At 46.7% G+C, this 18837-nt stretch overlaps 2 gene segments (V, D, J or C); one reads left to right on the top strand and one right to left on the bottom strand.

Annotated features, from left to right (window-relative positions):
* Nucleotides 1–1956: 1956 nt before the first annotated feature.
* Nucleotides 1957–2451, bottom strand: LOC120032314. The segment is given in 2 exon segments: nucleotides 1957–2291; nucleotides 2400–2451. Coding segments are annotated over 2 exon segments (384 nt in total).
* A 7465-nt stretch (nucleotides 2452–9916) lies between these two features.
* On the top strand, nucleotides 9917–17877 carry LOC120031860. The segment is given in 3 exon segments: nucleotides 9917–10084; nucleotides 16245–16359; nucleotides 17378–17877. Coding segments are annotated over 3 exon segments (603 nt in total).
* The last annotated feature ends 960 nt before the right edge of the window (nucleotides 17878–18837 follow it).

Genomic DNA, 18837 nt, shown 5'->3' with positions numbered 1-18837 from the left:
TTGCAAATACTATGAATATGAGTAGGCTATTCTGATCAGATCCATTTCTAAACAATATCTGTATAACATGTATACAGTGGGGCAAAAAAGTATTTAGTCAGCCACCAATTGTGCAAGTTCTCCCACTTAAAAAGATGAGAGAGGCCTGTAATTTTCGTCATAGGTCTGGATTACCCAGACCCTGAGTCTGGATTACCAGCAGAGCTACTGGTCAGCAGACAGGCTAGAGTGGTCAGGCAGGCGGGCTCAGAGTCAGGGTCAAAACCGGGAGGGCAAGAAAAGAGAGACTAGAAAAAGCATGAGCTGAGACACAAAACGCTATTTGACTCAAACAAACAAGATAAACTGGCAACAGACCAACAGAGAACACAGGTATAAATACACAGGGGATAATGGGGAAGAAGGGCGACACCTGGAAGGGGTGGAGACAATCACAAAGACAGGTGAAACAGATCAGGATGTGACAGTATCAGTGTTAGATGTGATGTGTTCTGTTTAATTACTATTAGATACTGTAGGAATGTTTGCTTTGATGCTTTGATGAATAGATGAAAATAAAGGTTTCCCTTTGGAACAAATCTTTTTCTTGTCTATTTCAAAAATTAGACTTTTGATCAATATCTTGGACTCACCAATGTGACCACTCCTGTATTTATCTAAAAAGTTGTCAAAATAATATTACAAGTATCACATCTTCAAGATAGAGTCTTCTCTACCTCCAACCCCCTGGGGACAGGGTGAACATCTAGTGACAGTGCTGCTCTATTCTGGGACAAGCAGAACCACCCAGCCCTGTCTATGTACATCTCAGTTTCACTCCCACAGCTACCAGTCTAACAGTTGACCACTGCCAATACCCTGGACTGGGACAGATGAGTGAGTGGACTGATTTGAATCTTCATGGTGGATTCAGGGAGGAAGACATAACAGATATGCCATCATGCAATTAATGACAGATAAAATTGTTATTATACTTTATGTAGATACTGTATATAGCTCCTCCCACCAGTAGTGTACAAGTGTCTGATGGTTGAGCCCTGCATCATGTCTCATTCACAGATCTAACAGTCAGTAACCTGCTCATTAAAATAGTTAATATAATGCTAGAAGATCACATCGATTTCAATCAGACATTTGGTTGTGAGGTCCATATGAGGACTTGTTTTGGGGCCTGAAGTGAATGTAACTTTGAAGTAATGTTGAGGCCATAACAACAAGTTTTAAACAACAAGTTTTACTTCTGGAGATCTTGCTTTGCAAATAGACAGGTATTGTGTTTCAAAACATCAAATCACTTTTATAGGTCATGATGACAAATACTATAAGTCATAACCATGATGATGATAATGAGGGTCATGTGATCTGAATGTGTCACGCCCTGATCTGTTTCACCTGTCCCTGTGATTGTCTCTACCCCCTCCAGGTGTTGCTTATTTTCCCCAGTGTATTTATCCCTGTGTTTCCTGTCTCTCTGTGCCAGTTCGTCTTGTATGTTATGTAAAGTCAACCAGTGTGTTTTTCCCCCGTACTCATTTTCTATTCTCTTTTGCCAGTCTTCCCGGTTTTGACCACTGCCTGACTCTGGACTACTTTCTCACCTGCCTGATCATCCTGCCTTCCCTGACCTTAAATCTGTCTGCCCTTCAGTACCTATTGGACTCTGAATTGGTTTTGACCTTTTGCCTGTACACGACCATTCGCTTGCTTACCCCTTTTTGGATTAATAAACATTGTAATACTCCAACCATCTGCCTCCTGTGTCTGCATCTGGGTCTTGCCTTGTGCCGTGATAGAATGATTGCTTTCTAACCATATTGTCATGCCACAGTTGACCTCATCTACTGATCAGTGTTCCAAGTCACTGTCTCTTCCCCCTCAACACCTGCAGTAGGTCCCAGCTGTAGCAGTACAGTCACTGTGCAGTCTGACTAGGGGAGATTTTTGTAAGGCTCTATATCACTGTGTGAACACATAACCAGTGTGTACACTCTGACAGTAGTAATATCCTGCATCTTCAGCCTGGACTCCACTGACGGTCAGAGTGAAGTCACTCCCAGATCCACTGCCACTGAATCTAGATGGAGTCCCAGAGATGAGGGTGCTTCCATAGTAAACCAATGCTTTAGGAGTTTCTCCAGGTTTCTGTTGATACCAGGCTAAACATGGTTTACCTGAACTACTACAGTCAGGATACACATCACTGCTGGCTTTACAGTTCATAGAGACTGGCTGTCCGGGGAGAACAGTTTTCACTGTAGGTGTCTGAGTCACAGTGATCTGTCCTCTAGATCCTGCAACAGAGAACAAATATCACCAAGTATTAATAACACATTCTTAACAACCTTTAAGTTCACTCATTGACTTTTCATTATTCAAACATGGAACTTAATTTTCTTTACCCTTGAAGCAGAAAGCAAGTGTCCAGATGAGGATGGTGATAAAAGTCATGGTTGTTGAAGTTCTGTTGTCATGAAGGACAGCTCTCAGTCATGAAGTGTTCAACTCACAGGGATATAAACACTCCCAGACCACTGAAGCATGTGCTGTCTATGCAGAGCATTATCACTATGCAAATAATCTTCTGGTCTTCTCCCCATCCACCATTATTCAGTAAACTTAGTCCACTAAGGATCCATCAGATTACAACTGAGATTCCATTACAATCTGATCTTGCGCCAACAATTGTCACTAAATAATCATAGAAGTCCATATTAATATGTTAATAAGTTAAGTGAATAAAAGTGTATGAATAGAATGGATATTATTGGTTTAAGGGCTATCACATATGATCACTATTACTGTTTGGCAACACAAACCCATAATGAATAATGGAGAGAATAAAACATACATTCCCACAGTACATCATGTTATCATAGAACATATATAACTTTGTCTGTTGATTCGTTTCATGGTCATATGGCATAGTAACATATCTATGGAAAAGAGGAATACCATTCATTTTCCACCTCCCAGTGGTTATTGGTAATGTGTCATCCCCTGCAGGCAGAGTAGTGTTAGTGCAGTGAGCTGAGTGGATTGAAGAATGTTTTTTTATTTATCTGTTATTTTACCAGGTAAATTGACTGAGAACACATTCACATTTACAGCAATGACCTGGGGAATAGTTACAGGGGAGAGGAGAAGGACAGTGTCCCCTACACAGGACAGTGTCCCTAATCACTGCCCTGGGGCATTGGGATATTTTTTAGACCAGAGGAAAGAGTGCCTCCTACTGGCCCTCCAACACCACTTACAGCAGCATCTGGTCACCCATCCAGGGACTGACCAGGACCAACCCTGCTTAGCTTCAGAAGCAAGCTAGCAGTGGTATGCAGGGGGGTATGCTGCTGGTATGCAGGGGGGTACTACTGGACTATTGGACTGCCACTGAGAGAAGAGAGGCTCCACTGTGTATGACTGCTACTCTGTTCCTGACTGAGTTCAGGTCCCTCCCTCCTCTCCTGTGTCTCTGATCAGACACACTGGGACTCTGTAGACCATCATTACAGTACATGAAACCCAGCATCTCCTCTACATCTTAAGATTTCATTTGATTTATTTGTCCTTATTTAACCAGAGAAATCACATTGATATTTATATATTTTTCAAGTGAACCCTGGTCAAGAGAGCAGCATACACTATACACATGAGACACAACACCACATAAAACATAACAAAGACTGGAAGTTAAAACAGTGCAAAATGCATGAGAGTTTAAAAGAGCAGATTTAAAAACATATGCAGTCATTGATCAGCAGTCCTCCAATCTAGGATTTTAAATGATGATGGGGCAGAACATTTAAAAGCCCTCTTACCAAACTCAGTTCTTGTGTTGGGAACATTATATAAAATACAGTTCTGTGATCTCAGACAGTAATGTCCATGACTCTGTTGGGTGAATAAAGTGCTTAAATATAATGGCAGTGGCCCTAATATGGTCTCATAGAAAAATGTACCAGTGAGTCTTTGACCTCACAGTTAAGGATGTGTCACGCCTGTGGCGCCAGGCTCCCCGGCATTACGCACTCCTGCCACCATCAGTACGCACACCTGCCTTTCCCCGTCACGTGCATCGGCGTATTATTGGACTCACCTGGACTCAATCACCTGTTTATTACCTCCCCTATATTTGTCAGTTCCCCATCTCTGTTTCCCGCTGTTGCATTAATGTTCGTATGTCGTTGTTACCCGTGTGCTGACGCTGTTCCTGTCTTGTTACCTGTCTGTTCCGCATTAAATGTTCAACTCCCCGTACCTGTTTCTCATCTCCAGCGTCGGTCCTTATAGGATAGCCATCCTGCTAACTGATTTAAGGTACAGTGATGTGTTAGAGGGTGTCGTGTCTTTGGCTATGCCGGATTAAGTGATATGACATGCTATTCTATAAAATCCTTTCTCCGTAATTAATATTACCTGATTGAGCTAATCATGTAAATGTAATTATCTAGAAAGTCGAGGCACCACAAAATAATATTTATAGAGCTGTTATCTTCCGAATAAACTCTTGAAGACCTAATAATATTTTACATCAATAGCAGTCAATATTAATCATCACCTTATTTCAGTCTCATCTGAAAGTTGTAAATTCTTGGTTATCTTCATGAACCCTGGCTAACAAGTTGAATCAGCAATACAAAATTGGGTTAAATTATTTATTTACTAAATACCTGACTAATCACACAGAATTACATATACACATATACACAGGGTAGAGAGAAGAAAAAGGGGGGGAGAGGTATTTATGACTGTCATAAACCTACCCCCAGGCCAACGTCATGACAAGGGTTTGTGTTGGTTACTACTCTAACAGTATTGTAGAGTGTCTAGTGTGTGCAGGTAAGATCTTGGAACATTCCAAAATATCACCATAGTCCAACAAAGGCTAGAAAGTGGCTGCAACAAGGTCTTTTCTAGTTTTGAAATCAAAAACAAGACTTATTCCTTAAGAAAAAGCCCAGCTTAAGTTTAAACTTTTTAGTGAGCTGTTGAATGTACCAAGTAATTTATGTTTGTAACCAGCCTCATGATCTAACATGGTTGACGTGATTAAAAGTCATTTATGTTCATACTCTGCAAATACTATAAATATGAGTAGTGTCACGCCCTGACCATAGAGAGCCTTTTTATTCTCTATTTTGGTTAGGTCGGGGTGTGACCAGGGTGGGTAGTCTAGGTTGTTTATTTCTATGTTGGCCTGGTATGGTTCCCAATCGGAGGCAGCTGTTTTTCGTTGTCTTTGATTGGGATCATATTTAGGCAGCAATTTCCCCACTGTGTTTTGTGGGATCTTGTTTATGTGTAGTTGCCTGTGAGCACTTCATTTACTTCAAGTTTCGTTCGTTCTTTATTGTTTTTGTGCGTTTCATTCAATAAACATGTGGAACCCATATCACGCTGCACTTTGGTTTGAAGGTTATTACGACGATCGTGACAAGTAGGCTATTCTGATCAGATCCATTCCTAAACAATATCTGAATGACATGTATAACTGACACCATATGACTAGTAACTCTAGTTATTTAAACACTTTATAAATGGTTAATAAATGGTTCATAAATCTGCTTTGTAATGAGTCTCTCAAAATGAACAAATCAAAACGATACATCTTGACCAAACATCCACGTCATGGTGGTAAACCCAGGGAGTTCTTTCAGAACAGGGCAGAATGCTTCAGGAAACAGTGCTTCGACAGTGGAAGAGTACGTCAACTAGCAAGGCATTGTTGTAATTTTATAACAGGTGATAAGCAGAAATAAGGGAGCACCATCTCTCATAGAAGTAGATGTGAGTTTCTCTTTCAAACGATCCCCTCGTACTCAGCTAATAGCTAACGTTACCCAAAGCAAGCTAGCAAGATACTGATAGTGCAACCCTAAGTAACAGTACAGATGAAGATCAGGCCTACTGTACATCTTACTGTAGAAATTATTGTTGAAAACAAGTCTAGGTTGGAACTGTTGCTGTTAAAATACAAGTCATCTTTTTTATTCTAAATAAAATGATTTAACACATTGTCACGTTCCTGACCTGTTTTCTGTTGTTTTGTATGTGTTTAGTTGGTCAGGACGTGAGCTGGGTGGGAATTCTATGTTGTGTGTCTAGTTTGTCTGTTTCTATGTCAGCCTAGTGTGGGTTCTCAATCAGAGGCAGATGGTAGTCGTTGTCTCTGATTGAGACTCATATATTAGGAGGCTTGTTTTGTGTTGGGATTTTGTGGGTGATTGTTACCTGTCTCTGTGTTTGTGTTCTGCACCAGATAGGTCTGTCTCGGTTTTCACGGTTTGTTATTTTGTTTGTTGTTTGTAGTGTTCACTTGTTATTTTATTAAACATGTTGAGCACTGGCTACGCTGCATTTTGGTCCTCTCTTTCACCCTAGGAAGAAATCCGTTACAGAAACACCCACCAAACCCGGACCAAGCAGCGTGGCAACGGGCAGCAGCAACAGCAGCAGCAGTACAAGGAGGAATGGACATGGGAGGAGATTCTGGACGGAGAGGGACCCTGGGCAGAGCCAGAGGAGTGTCGCCGTCCCAAAGCGGAGCTGGAGGCATCAAAAGCGGAGAGGCGGCATTATGAGGCGCTTGCAAGGCAGAGTGGCTGGAAACCCGAGAGGCTCACCCAAAAATTTCTTGGGGGGGGGGGGGGGGGGCTAAAGGGGAGTGTGGCGAAGCCGGGTTGGATACCTGAGCCAACTCCCCGGGCTTACCGTGGAGTGAGAGGGCGTCGTACTGGTCAGACACCGTGTTATGCGGTAAAGCGCACGGTGTCCCCAGTACGCGTGCTTAGCCCAGTGCGGGCTATTCCACCTTGCCGCACTGGGAGGGCTAGGTTGGGCATCGAGCTGGATGTCATGAAGCCGGCCCAACGTATCTGGCCTCCAGTACGTCTCCTCGGGCCGGCGTACATGGCACCAGCCTTACAGGTGGTGTCCCCGGTTCGCCTGCATAGCCCAGTGCGGGTTGTTCCACCTCGCCGCACTGGCAGGGCTACGGGAACCATTCAACCTGGTAAGGTTGGAGAGGCTTGGTGCTCAAGAGCGCGTGTCCTCCTTCACGGTCCGGTATATCCGGCGCCACCTTCCCGCCCCAGCCCAGTACCACCAGTGCCTACACCACGCACCAGGCTTCCAGTGCATCGCCAGAGCCCTGTTCCTCCTCCCCGCACTCGCCCTGAGGTGCGTGCCCTCAGCCCGGTACCTCCAGTTCCGGCACCACGCATCAGGCCTATAGTGCGTCTCAGCCGGCCAGAGTCTGCCGTCTGCCCAGCGGCGCCTGAACTGCCCGTCTGCCCAGCGGCGCCTGAACTGCCCGTCTGCCCAGCGGCGCCTGAACTGCCCGTCTGCCCAGCGGCGCCTGAACTGCCCGTCTGCCCAGCGGCGCCTGAACTGCCCGTCTGCCCAGCGGCGCCTGAACTGCCCGTCTGCCCAGCGGCGCCTGAACTGCCCGTCTGCCCAAGGCCGTCTGAGCCGTCCGTCTGCCCAGCGCCGTCTGAGCCGTCCGTCTGCCCAGCGCCGTCTGAGCCGTCCGTCTGCCCAGCGCCGTCTGAGCCGTCCGTCTGCCCAGCGCCGTCTGAGCCGTCCGTCTGCCCAGCGCCGTCTGAGCCATCCGTCTGCCCAGCGCCGTCTGAGCCATCCGTCTGCCCAGCGCCGTCTGAGCCATCCGTCTGCCCAGCGCCGTCTGAGCCATCCGTCTGCCCAGCGCCGTCTGAGCCATCCGTCTGCCCAGCGCCGTCTGAGCCATCCGTCTGCCCAGCGCCGTCTGAGCCATCCGTCTGCCCAGCGCCGTCTGAGCCATCCGTCTGCCACGAGCCATTAGAGCCGTCCGTCAGTCAGGAGCCGCTAGAGCCGTCCGTCAGTCAGGAGCCGCTAGAGCCGTCCGTCAGTCAGGAGCCGCTAGAGCCGTCCGTCAGTCAGGAGCCGCCAGAGCCGCCAGCCAGTCAGGAGCCGCCAGAGCCGCCAGCCAGTCAGGAGCCGCCAGAGCCGCCAGCCAGTCAGGAGCCGCCAGAGACGCCAGCCAGTCAGGAGTTGCCAGAGACGCCAGCCAGTCAGGAGTTGCCAGAGACGCCAGCCAGTCAGGAGCTGCCAGAGACGCCAGCCAGTCAGGAGCTGCCAGAGACGCCAGCCAGTCAGGAGCTGCCAGAGACGCCAGCCAGTCAGGAGCTGCCAGAGACGCCAGCCAGTCAGGAGCTGCCAGAGACGCCAGCCAGTCAGGAGCTGCCAGAGCTGCCCTACAGTCATGAGCTGCCCTTCAGTCATGAGCTGCCCTTCAGTCATGAGCTGCCCTTCAGTCATGAGCTGCCCTACAGTCATGAGCTGCCCTCCAGTCATGAGCTGCCCTCCAGTCATGAGCTGCCCTCCAGTCATGAGCTGCCCTCCAGTCATGAGCTGCCCTCCAGTCATGAGCTGCCCTTCAGTCATGAGCTGCCCTCCAGTCATGAGCTGCCCTCCAGTCATGAGCTGCCCTCCAGTCATGAGCTGCCCTCCAGTCATGAGCTGCCCTCCAGTCATGAGCTGCCCTCCAGTCATGAGCTGCCCCTCAGTCCGGAGCTGCCCCTCAGTCCGGAGCTGCCCCTCAGTCCGGAGCTGCCACTCAGTCCGGAGCTGCCACTCAGTCCGGAGTTGTCCCTCTGTCCTGAGCTACCTCTCTGTCCTGGGCTACCTCTCTGTCCTGAGCTACCTCTTTGTCCTGAACTACCTCTCTGTCCTGAGTTGTCTCCTCTATTGTAGAGGGGAGTTGGTGAAGGTTCCTGGACCATGGTCGGGGGCGAGGGTCGCCACTCAAGGGACGCTAAGGAGGTGGACAAAGACAATGGTGGAGTGGTGCCCTCGTCCACCGCCGGAGCCGCCACCGCGGACAGATGCCCACCCAGACCCTCCCCTTGAGTTTTAGGGGTGCGCCCGGAGTTCGCACCTTGAGGGGGGGGGTTCTGTCACGTTCCTGACCTGTTTTCTGTTGTTTTGTATGTGTTTAGTTGGTCAGGACGTGAGCTGGGTGGGAATTCTATGTTGTGTGTCTAGTTTGTCTGTTTCTATGTCAGCCTAGTGTGGGTTCTCAATCAGAGGCAGATGGTAGTCGTTGTCTCTGATTGAGACTCATATATTAGGAGGCTTGTTTTGTGTTGGGATTTTGTGGGTGATTGTTACCTGTCTCTGTGTTTGTGTTCTGCACCAGATAGGTCTGTCTCGGTTTTCACGGTTTGTTATTTTGTTTGTTGTTTGTAGTGTTCACTTGTTATTTTATTAAACATGTTGAGCACTGGCTACGCTGCATTTTGGTCCTCTCTTTCACCCCAGGAAGAAATCCGTTACACACATCACACAGATGTAGACCATAACACACACACAGCTGATAAGATAAATCAAGAGTAGTTCATATTTACATTAAAAAAAATGTAAACGATAGTTTGTTGGTGGTTTTTGACAAGAGTCTTTCTCTGCCCCTCTAACAGGCATTCAAAGGGAGCAGAGCTATCCTCAAAGCTTCATACCAGGTGAACCTAAATATAGCCACGGCAAAGAAGCCCCATAGTATAGCAGAGGAGCTCATCAAACCCTGCCTGAGGGATGTCTGTGTATCTGAGTGAGGAGGCAGCAAAAAAAGTGGACTCAGTCCCACTTTCCAATGACACAGTGGGCGAAAGAGTAAGATGTCAGTTGACATACAAGCATCTGTGATAGAAAAGAGGAAACGGCACAAGAAATTGTCTCTTCAATTAGAAGAGTCAGTAGATGTGGCTGAAATTCCGCAGTTGATGATATATGCAGGATGCGTATTTGATGATATCCAGGTGGAATTTATTTTCTGTGACCATCTATAAACAAGGGAAGATTACATTTTTAGGGTGGTATACACTCATTTGAAAGACTTACAAATTGACTGGGCAAATTGTGTTGGGATTTGGACTGATGGTGCAAGATGCATGACTGGTTCAATGAGCTAAACACAAGCCTCCAGGGCAAGGAATCAACCATTTTGGAGATTGAAGATGGCATCAGAGGATTCACTGCATGCCTGGGATTGTGGCAGTCACAGCTGAAGGCTGGCGCATATGGCATGTTCCCTGTTCTGTCAGCTCACATACAGGTGATAGATTCCCCCCTATGTGAAGATGGACATGGCTGAGCACATAGCCAGCCTGCAGCAGAACTTTGACCGGTACTTTCCTAACCCACAGATCTCAAACTTCAATGGGTGAGGTATCCCTTTCAAGCAGTGTCCTCATCAGACCTAGGACTAAGTCTGCCAGAGATGGAGGCCTTAGTGACACTACAAGCACGCAATGGCAGCAAGATGCTTTTTGAGGCAAACACACTCACACAGTTCTGGGTTGTTCATCTACAGCAAGAAGGGGTCTCCTGCCTGGCTGAGAAAGCAGTAGATGTTCTGATCCATTATGGCACCACATACCTATGCGAGTCAGGGTTCTCAACTCTGGCATACTTAAAAAGCAAGTACAGAAACAGTCTCAATGCTGAACATCCTGCATCAGGTCTCATTCACAGATCTAACAGTCACTAACCTGCTCATTAAAAATAGTGTATATAAAGTTAGAAGGTCACATCAATATTTGGTTGTGAGGTGCATATGGGAACTTGTTATACAGGGCTAAAATTAAGAAATGTTTATTTAATATCCCCCTTTTTGTACTTCTTATGGACTGTAATTGTGGAGTTATGACTGGTATTGTTTTTAAATCTTGATTTTTTTTAATGAACTTCCAGGTCATAACAAATATAACCAGTCACAACCACAGATCCTACTAAATTCCTATTATATTAAATAGTTATAATACGTCATTCTATGATCACAACCATGATGATGATGAATGTTATATGATCTGAATGATTGCGTCCTAACTATATTGTCACATGGCACAGTTTACTTCATCTAGTGACCATTGTTCCATGTCACTGTCTCTTCCCCCTCTGTACCTGCAGTAGGTCCCAGCTGTAGCAGTACAGTCACTGTACAGTCTGACTGAGGAAGGTTTTTGTACGACTCTGTATCACTGTGTGAACACATCACCACTGTGGTAACTCTGACAGTAGTAATCTCCTGCATCTTCAGCCTGGACTCCACTGATGGTCAGAGTGAAGTCCGTATGAGATCCACTGCCACTGAATCTAGATGGAGTCCCAGACTGAAGTGTTGAAGCATAGTAAATAAGGAGTTTAGGAGCTCCTCCAGGTTTCTGTTGGTACCAGGCCATACAGGTGTAATCCCCAGGACAACCATCTGCTACATCTGCACTGGTTTTACAGTTTATAACAGCTGGCAGTTCTGGGAGAACAGTTTTCATTGTAGGAGTCTGAGTCACAGTGATCTGTCCTCTGGATTCTGAAACAGACATTTAAATACATTGTTATTGAGCTGTGTCTGTTTTGTCTACATTTTCATGAATCTGTCTGTTGAGGCAGAGGCAATTTAGATGTTATATTTATATATATATATTTTTTGAAGATCATGATAGTCAATAGTTTTACCCTGAATTAAGAACATCAAAATCCACAAGAAGCTCATGATCAAAGTCATTGTTGAAGTTCCGTTGTCATGAAGGACAGCTCTCTGTCTTGAAGTGTTAACTCACAGGGCTATAAACACTCCCAGAGCACTGAAGCGTGTGCTGCCAATGCAAAGTGTTCAATGTAAATAGTCTTCCTGGTAAGGATGATACTAATTATACAGATTATGTTATCATATTTGCGATACCTAATAACGTAAATATATAATCTGCGTTCTTCAATGTATTTACTCATAACCCAGGACTATCAGTCCCTATTGTATTATACTAGTTACTTCAGTACTACCAGTACATAATCTATTATACTAGTTACTTCAGTACTATCAGTACATAATGTACAGTCGTGGCCAAAAGTATAGAGAATGACAGAAATATAAATTTTCACAAAGGCTGCTGCCTCAGTGTCTTTAGATATTTTTGTCAGATGTTACTATGCAATACTGAAGTATATTTACAAGCATTTCATAAGTGTCAAAGGCTTTTATTGACAATTACATGAAGTTGATGCAAAGAGTCAATTTTTGCAGTGTTGACCCTTCTTTTTCAAGACCTCTGCAATCCGCCCTGGCATGCTGTCAATTAACTTCCGGGCCACATCCTGACTGATGGCAGCCCATTCTTGCATAATCAATGCTTGGAGTTTGTCAGAATGTGTGGGTTTTTGTTTGTCCACCTCTTGAGGATTGACCACAAGTTCTCAATGGGATTAAGGTCTGGGGAGTTTCCTGGCCATGGACCCAAAATATTGATGTTTTGTTCCCAGAGCCACTTAGTTATCACCTTTGCCTTATGGCAAGGTGCTCCATCATGCTGGAAAAGGCATTGTTCATCACCAAACTGTTCCTGGATGGTTGGGAGAAGTTGCGCTCGGAGGATGTGTTGGTACCATTCTTTATACATGGCTGTGTTCTTAGGCAAATTTGTGAGTGAGCCCCCTCCCTTGGCTGAGAAGCAACCCCACACATGAATGGTCTTAGGATGCTTTACTGTTGGCATGACACAGGACTGATGGTAGCGCTCACCTTGTCTTCTCCGGACAAGCTTTTTTCCGGATGCCCCAAACAATCGGAAAGGGGATTCATCAGAGAAAATGACTTTACCCCAGTCCTCAGCAGTCCAATCCCTGTACCGTTTGCAGAATATCAGTCTGTCCCTGATGTTTTTCCTGGAGAGAAGTGGCTTCTTTGCTGCCCTTCTTGACACCAGGCCATCCTCAAAGTCTTTGCCTCACTGTTTGTGCAGATGCACTCACACCTGCCTGATGCCATTCCTGAGGAAGCTCTGTACGGGTGGTGCCCCGATCCTGCAGCTGAATCAACTTTAGGAGACGGTCCTGGCGCTTGCTGGACTTTCTTAGGCGCCCTGAAGCCTTCGTCACAACAATTGAACCGCTCTCCTTGAAGTTCTTGATGATCCGATAAATGGTTGATTTAGGTGCAATCTTACTGTCAGCAATATCCTTGCCTGTGAAGCCCTTTTTGTGCAAAGCAATGATGACGGCACGTGTTTCCTTGCAGGTAACCATTGTTGAGAGGAAGAACAATGATTCCAAGCACCACCCTCCTTTTGAAGCTTCCAGTCTGTTATTCGAACTCAATCAGCATGACCGAGTGATCTCCAGCCTTGTCCTCGTCAACACTCACACCTGTGTTAACGAGAGAATCACTGACATGATGACAGCTGGTCCTTTTGTGGCAGGGCTGAAATGCAGTGGAAATGTCTTTTGGGGATTCAGTTAATTTGCATGGCAAAGAGGGACTTTGCAATTAATTGCAATTCATCTAATCACTCTTCATAACATTCTGGAGTATATGTCACGTTCCTGACCTGTTTTCTGTTGTTTTGTATGTGTTTAGTTGGTCAGGGCGTGAGTTGGGGTGGGTAGTCTATGTTATGTGTTTTCTATGTTGGGTTAATGTGTGGCCTGGTATGGTTCTCAATTAGAGGCAGGTGTTCGACGTTTCCTCTGATTGAGAACCATATTAAGGTAGGAGGTTCTCACTGTTTGTTTGTGGGTGATTGTTCCTGTGTCAGTGTATACCACATGGGACTGTTTCGTTTGTTCGTTCGTTTTAGGTAGTCTGTTCCTGTTCGTGCGTTCTTCGTCTATATGTAAGTTCGTTTGTTTCAGGTCTGTTGCCTTCGTTTATTGTTTTGTAGTTTGTTCTAGTGTTTTCGTGTTTCGTCTGTCATTTAAATAAATCGTTATGTATTCATCACCCGCTGCGCCTTGGTCCGTTCATGCACCACTAGACGAACGTTACAGAATCACCCACCAAACCCGGATCAAGCAGCGGGTTAACGGGCAACAGCGACAGCAGCAGTGGTTCAAGGAGGAATGGACATGGGAGGAGATTCTGGACGGAGAAGGACCCTGGGCAGAGCCAGAGGAGTGTCGCCGCCCCAAAGCGGAGCTGGAGGCATCTAAAGCGGAGAGGCGGCATTATGAGGCGCTAGCAAGGCAGAGCGGCTGGAAGCCCGAGAGGCTCACCCAAAAATTTATTGGGAGGGGCTAAAGGGTAGTGTGGCGAAGTCAGGTAGGAGACCTGCGCCAACTTCCCGGGCTTACCGTGGAGAGCGAGAGTACGGGCAGACACCGTGTTACGCGGTAGAGCGCATGGTGTCTCCTGTACGTGTTCATAGCCCGGTGCGGGTTATTCCACCTCCCCGCACTAGCCGGGCTAGAGTGAGCATTGAGCCAAGTGCCATGAAGCCGGCTCAACATATCTGGCCTCCAGTACGTCTCCTCGGGCCGGTGTACATGGCACCAGCCTTACGCATGGTGTCCCCGGTTCGCCAACACAGCCCAGTGCGGGTTATTCCACCTCCCCGCACTGGACGGGCTACGGGGAGCATGCAACCAGGTAAGGTTGGGCAGGCTCAGTGCTCAAGGGAGCCAGTACGCCTGCACGGTCCGGTATATCCGGCGCCACCTTCCCGCCCCAGCTCAGTAGCACCAGTGCCTACACTACGCACCAGGCTTCCAGTGCGTCTCCAGAGCCCTGTTCCTCCTCCACGTACTCTCCCTGTGGTGCGTGTCTCCAGCCCAGTACCTCCAGTTCCGGCATCACGCACCAAGCCTCCTGTGCGTCTCCAGAGCCCTGTACGCACTGTTCCTTCTCCCCGCACTCGCCCTGAGGTGCGTGCCCTCAGCCCGGTACCTCCAGTGCCGGTACCACGCACCAGGCCTATAGTGCGCATCGAGAGTCCAGTGTGCCCTGTTCCTGCTCCCCGCACTAGCCTTGAGGTGCGTGTCTCCAGTCCGGTACCACCTGTTCCGGCACCACGCACCAGGCCTACTGTGCGCCTCAGCAGGTCAGAGTCGGCCGTCTGCCCAACGCCGCCTGCACTGCTCGTCTGCCCAGCATCGTCTGAGCCATCTGTCTGCCCAGAGCCGTCTGAGCCATCCGTCTGTCCAGCGCCGTCTGAGCCATCCGTCTGTCCAGCGCCGTCTGAGCCATCCGTCTGTCCAGCGCCGTCTGAGCCATCCGTCTGTCCAGCGCCGTCTGAGCCATCCGTCTGCCCAGCGCCTTCTGAGCCATCCGTCTGCCACGAGCCATTAGAGCCGCCCGTCTGTCCCAAGCCATTAGAGCCGTCCGTCAGTCAGGAGCCGCTAGAGCCGTCCGTCAGTCAGGAGCTGCCAGAGCCGCCAGCCAGTCAGGAGCTGCCAGAGCCGCCAGCCAGTCAGGAGCTGCCAGAGCCGCCAGCCAGTCAGGAGCTGCCACTCAGTCCGGAGCTGCCATTCAGTCCGGAGCTGCTACTCAGTCCGGAGCTGCCACTCAGTCCGGAGCTGCCACTAGTCCAGAGTTGTCCTTCTGTCCTGAGCTACCTCTTTGTCCTGCGCTACCTCTTTGTCCTGAGCTACCTCTCTGTCCTGAGTTGTCTCCTCTATTTTAGAGGGGCGTTGGTGAAGGTTCCTGGACCATGGTCGGGGGCGAGGGTCGCCACTCAAGGGACGCTAAGGAGGGGGACAAAGACAGTGGTGGAGTGGTGTCCTCGTCCACCGCCGGAGCCGCCACCGCGGACAGATGCCCACCCAGACCCTCCCCTTGAGTTTTAGGGGTGCGCCCGGAGTTCGCACCTTGAGGGGGGGGGGGGGTTCTGTCACGTTCCTGACCTGTTTTCTGTTGTTTTGTATGTGTTTAGTTGGTCAGGGCGTGAGTTGGGGTGGGTAGTCTATGTTATGTGTTTTCTATGTTGGGTTAATGTGTGGCCTGGTATGGTTCTCAATTAGAGGCAGGTGTTCGACGTTTCCTCTGATTGAGAACCATATTAAGGCAGGAGGTTCTCACTGTTTGTTTGTGGGTGATTGTTCCTGTGTCAGTGTATACCACATGGGACTGTTTCGTTTGTTCGTTCGTTTTAGGTAGTCTGTTCCTGTTCGTGCGTTCTTCGTCTATATGTAAGTTCGTTTGTTTCAGGTCTGTTGCCTTCGTTTATTGTTTTGTAGTTTGTTCTAGTGTTTTCGTGTTTCGTCTGTCATTTAAATAAATCGTTATGTATTCATCACCCGCTGCGCCTTGGTCCGTTCATGCACCACTAGACGAACGTTACAGTATATGCGAATTGCCATCATACAAACTGAGGCAGCAGACTTTGTGAAAATGTATATTTGTGTCATTCTCAACTTTTGGCCACAACTGTATTATACAAGTACTTCAGGACTATCAGTCCCTATTGTATTATACTTGCACTTCAGTACTGTCAGGGTGGTACTGAGAGTGCACTGTGTGTGAAGGTGCTCACTCTTGTGTGAAGGAGGTTTTTGTACAGAGACTTCACCAGAATGAATCACTGTGGTACACTTTTGGAAGCGGCACAAAACTGTTGCTGAAAAGTAAGTACATTTTTGTCTTTCTCTCATTAAACAAAATGTAATCATGCTATTGAACAACGTTATGAGATGTTATCATCTTCTCCAGAGGAAAGACTTCTAGGCTATATCTTTTTAGAGATTTCTGTGGACAGATTGGATGATTTTTAGAGGGCAGAGTCAACGAAGTGAGAATTATTATTTGGTAATAAAACCGTAAGTATTCTAACGTAAAAAGGGCACATTTTGATATACAGTAGTGCATGTCAGCTCATTGTTCGTTCAAGATGTAGCAACTACTATTTATATAATATAAGGAACACTGTATTGTATTCATAGTAGATGTTAACACTGACATGGTTTCAAGGGGAACCACCTCTATAGTTTTGAATAGTATTTTGAGGTAATTTGGGGCTTGTATCTCAGTAGATTTGACATATATTGATAGTTCATGTCTTATTTAAAATTGTGAATATTAAATGATACTGTACCCAGACTATATGAAAGTGATTTTTAGTCTAGGACTAGGCTTCATCTGTTTCCAGGAACCCCCCCCCCCCCCCCCCCCCCCCCCCCCCCCTAGTGTTTTATTGCTCTTGGTGTGCTAAACTGTAGAGAATTTATCTGATGGATTGTTAATCTAAAAATCCATCCAGAGTTCTTTTGCCATTATCTTCATAGATTCAGTGTTTCAGTGTTGTCGGTTGTTCTCTGTACTGTAGCTAGTTGTTCATCCTGTGTGTATTGTTGCTCTGAAATGGTTTTGTAAACTGATAACAGTTTCTCCTCTGATAATGTTATAGAGTAGTAGTAACTGACCCTCTCCTCTCCTAATGTTATAGTAGTAGTAACTGACCCTCTCCTAATGTTATAGAGTAGTAGTAGTAGTTACTGACCCTCTCCTAATGTTATAGAGTAGTAGTAGTAGTAACTGACCCTCTCCTCTCCTAATGTTATAGAGTAGTAGTAGTAGCAACTGACCCTCTCCTAATGTTATAGAGTAGTAGTGGTAGCTCACCCTCTCCTCTCTCCTCTTTTCCAGCTGGTCCCTCTGTCAGGCCCACAGTGTCTCTGCTCCCCCCGTCCTCTGAGCAGCTCTCCGGGGGCTCGGCCACACTGGCCTGCCTGCTGAGTGACTACTCCCCCCAGGGGGCGATGGTGAGCTGGGAGGTAGACGGGGCGGATGTGAAGGAGGAGGTCCTGACCACCACAGAAGAAGAGAAGGGTGGCCGCTACAGTCGCAGCAGCACCCTGACCCTGAGCAAGGCACGCTGGGAAGAGGGAGAGGTCTACACCTGCAGGGTCGCCCACGACGACACCAGTGACTCGGCCGCCTTCCGGAAAAGTCACTGTAGTGTCTAGAAGCCATTGTAGGGGGGTAGAGAGTCCCCACATGGTGCAAGTGAAGGAAACATGAGTGTTTTAGAGCTGAAGGTTACAGTATAATAGTGAATAATATCAGTAGTGCTGTGTGATAAACTATTTTGAGATTTAGTTGTACATGTCGTCTTGCCTCTGAGTTCAAATAAAGCTTGTTTTGATTCAGAAATAACCGCAAGAGTTCATTTAATCATGATTCCAATGATCTCTATCTCATGAATAGGCAGCACATTTCATACTAATTTATATCAATCAGCTTCATAATTTACCATTGTAGCATATAGCTACTCTCATGTTTTCAAACATAATTAAAAGGGCATCTGATCCAACAAATACTCTGCATTAATTTCTACAACTGAATGATCCTGTTAAACTGTAGCATCAATAGCAGTGATAATGATTAGTGATATTTGATAATAAACCTCTAAGATCTGCTCTCAGAATTCACACTGCTAAATAGTTATTTTCATAACATATGTATATTTACAATGTTTATTAAATTAGATGTTTTAGCAATGGTTTTCAACAATGTGTATTCTACACTTCATTATATTTCCCCTGGTCTTCTCTACCTCCAACACTCTGGGGACAGGGTGAACATCTGGTGACAGTGTTGCTCTATTCTGGGACAAGCAGAACCACCCAGCCCTGTCTATGTAAATCTCAGTTTCACTTCCACAGCTACCACACTAGCAGTTGAACAGTTTCACTGACTGAAATACCCTGGACTGGGCCAGATTTGAGGGATTGGCTGGTTTTCATAACCTCTATGGTGGATGCAGGAAGTGAAACATAACATATATGCCATAATGTAATTAATGACAGATAAAATGAGTATTATACTTTATGTAGATAGTGTAGTGTATATGTGTGTCATGGTTCAGTCCAGCATCAGGTGTCAATCACAGGTCTAGCAGTCAGTAACCTATTCAGGACAAAAAGTTTACACTTTGCTGTGGATTAATACTTCCATTTACATCAGACATTTGATATGGGAACTTGTTCTGGGGGGCTGAAGTGGTTATAACTTTGAATTAATGAAGAGGTCAAAACACCTTTGGTTTGGCTTCTCATGTGGACTGGTAATGGCTCACATTTGACCTGTGTACCTACATTGTCCAG

This window comes from Salvelinus namaycush, chromosome 38 (assembly GCF_016432855.1).
Source record: "Salvelinus namaycush isolate Seneca chromosome 38, SaNama_1.0, whole genome shotgun sequence".
Classification (NCBI taxonomy): Eukaryota; Metazoa; Chordata; class Actinopteri; order Salmoniformes; family Salmonidae; genus Salvelinus; species Salvelinus namaycush.
Note: the sequence above shows the minus strand (reverse complement) of the source record. Positions and strands in the feature narration are given on the sequence as shown.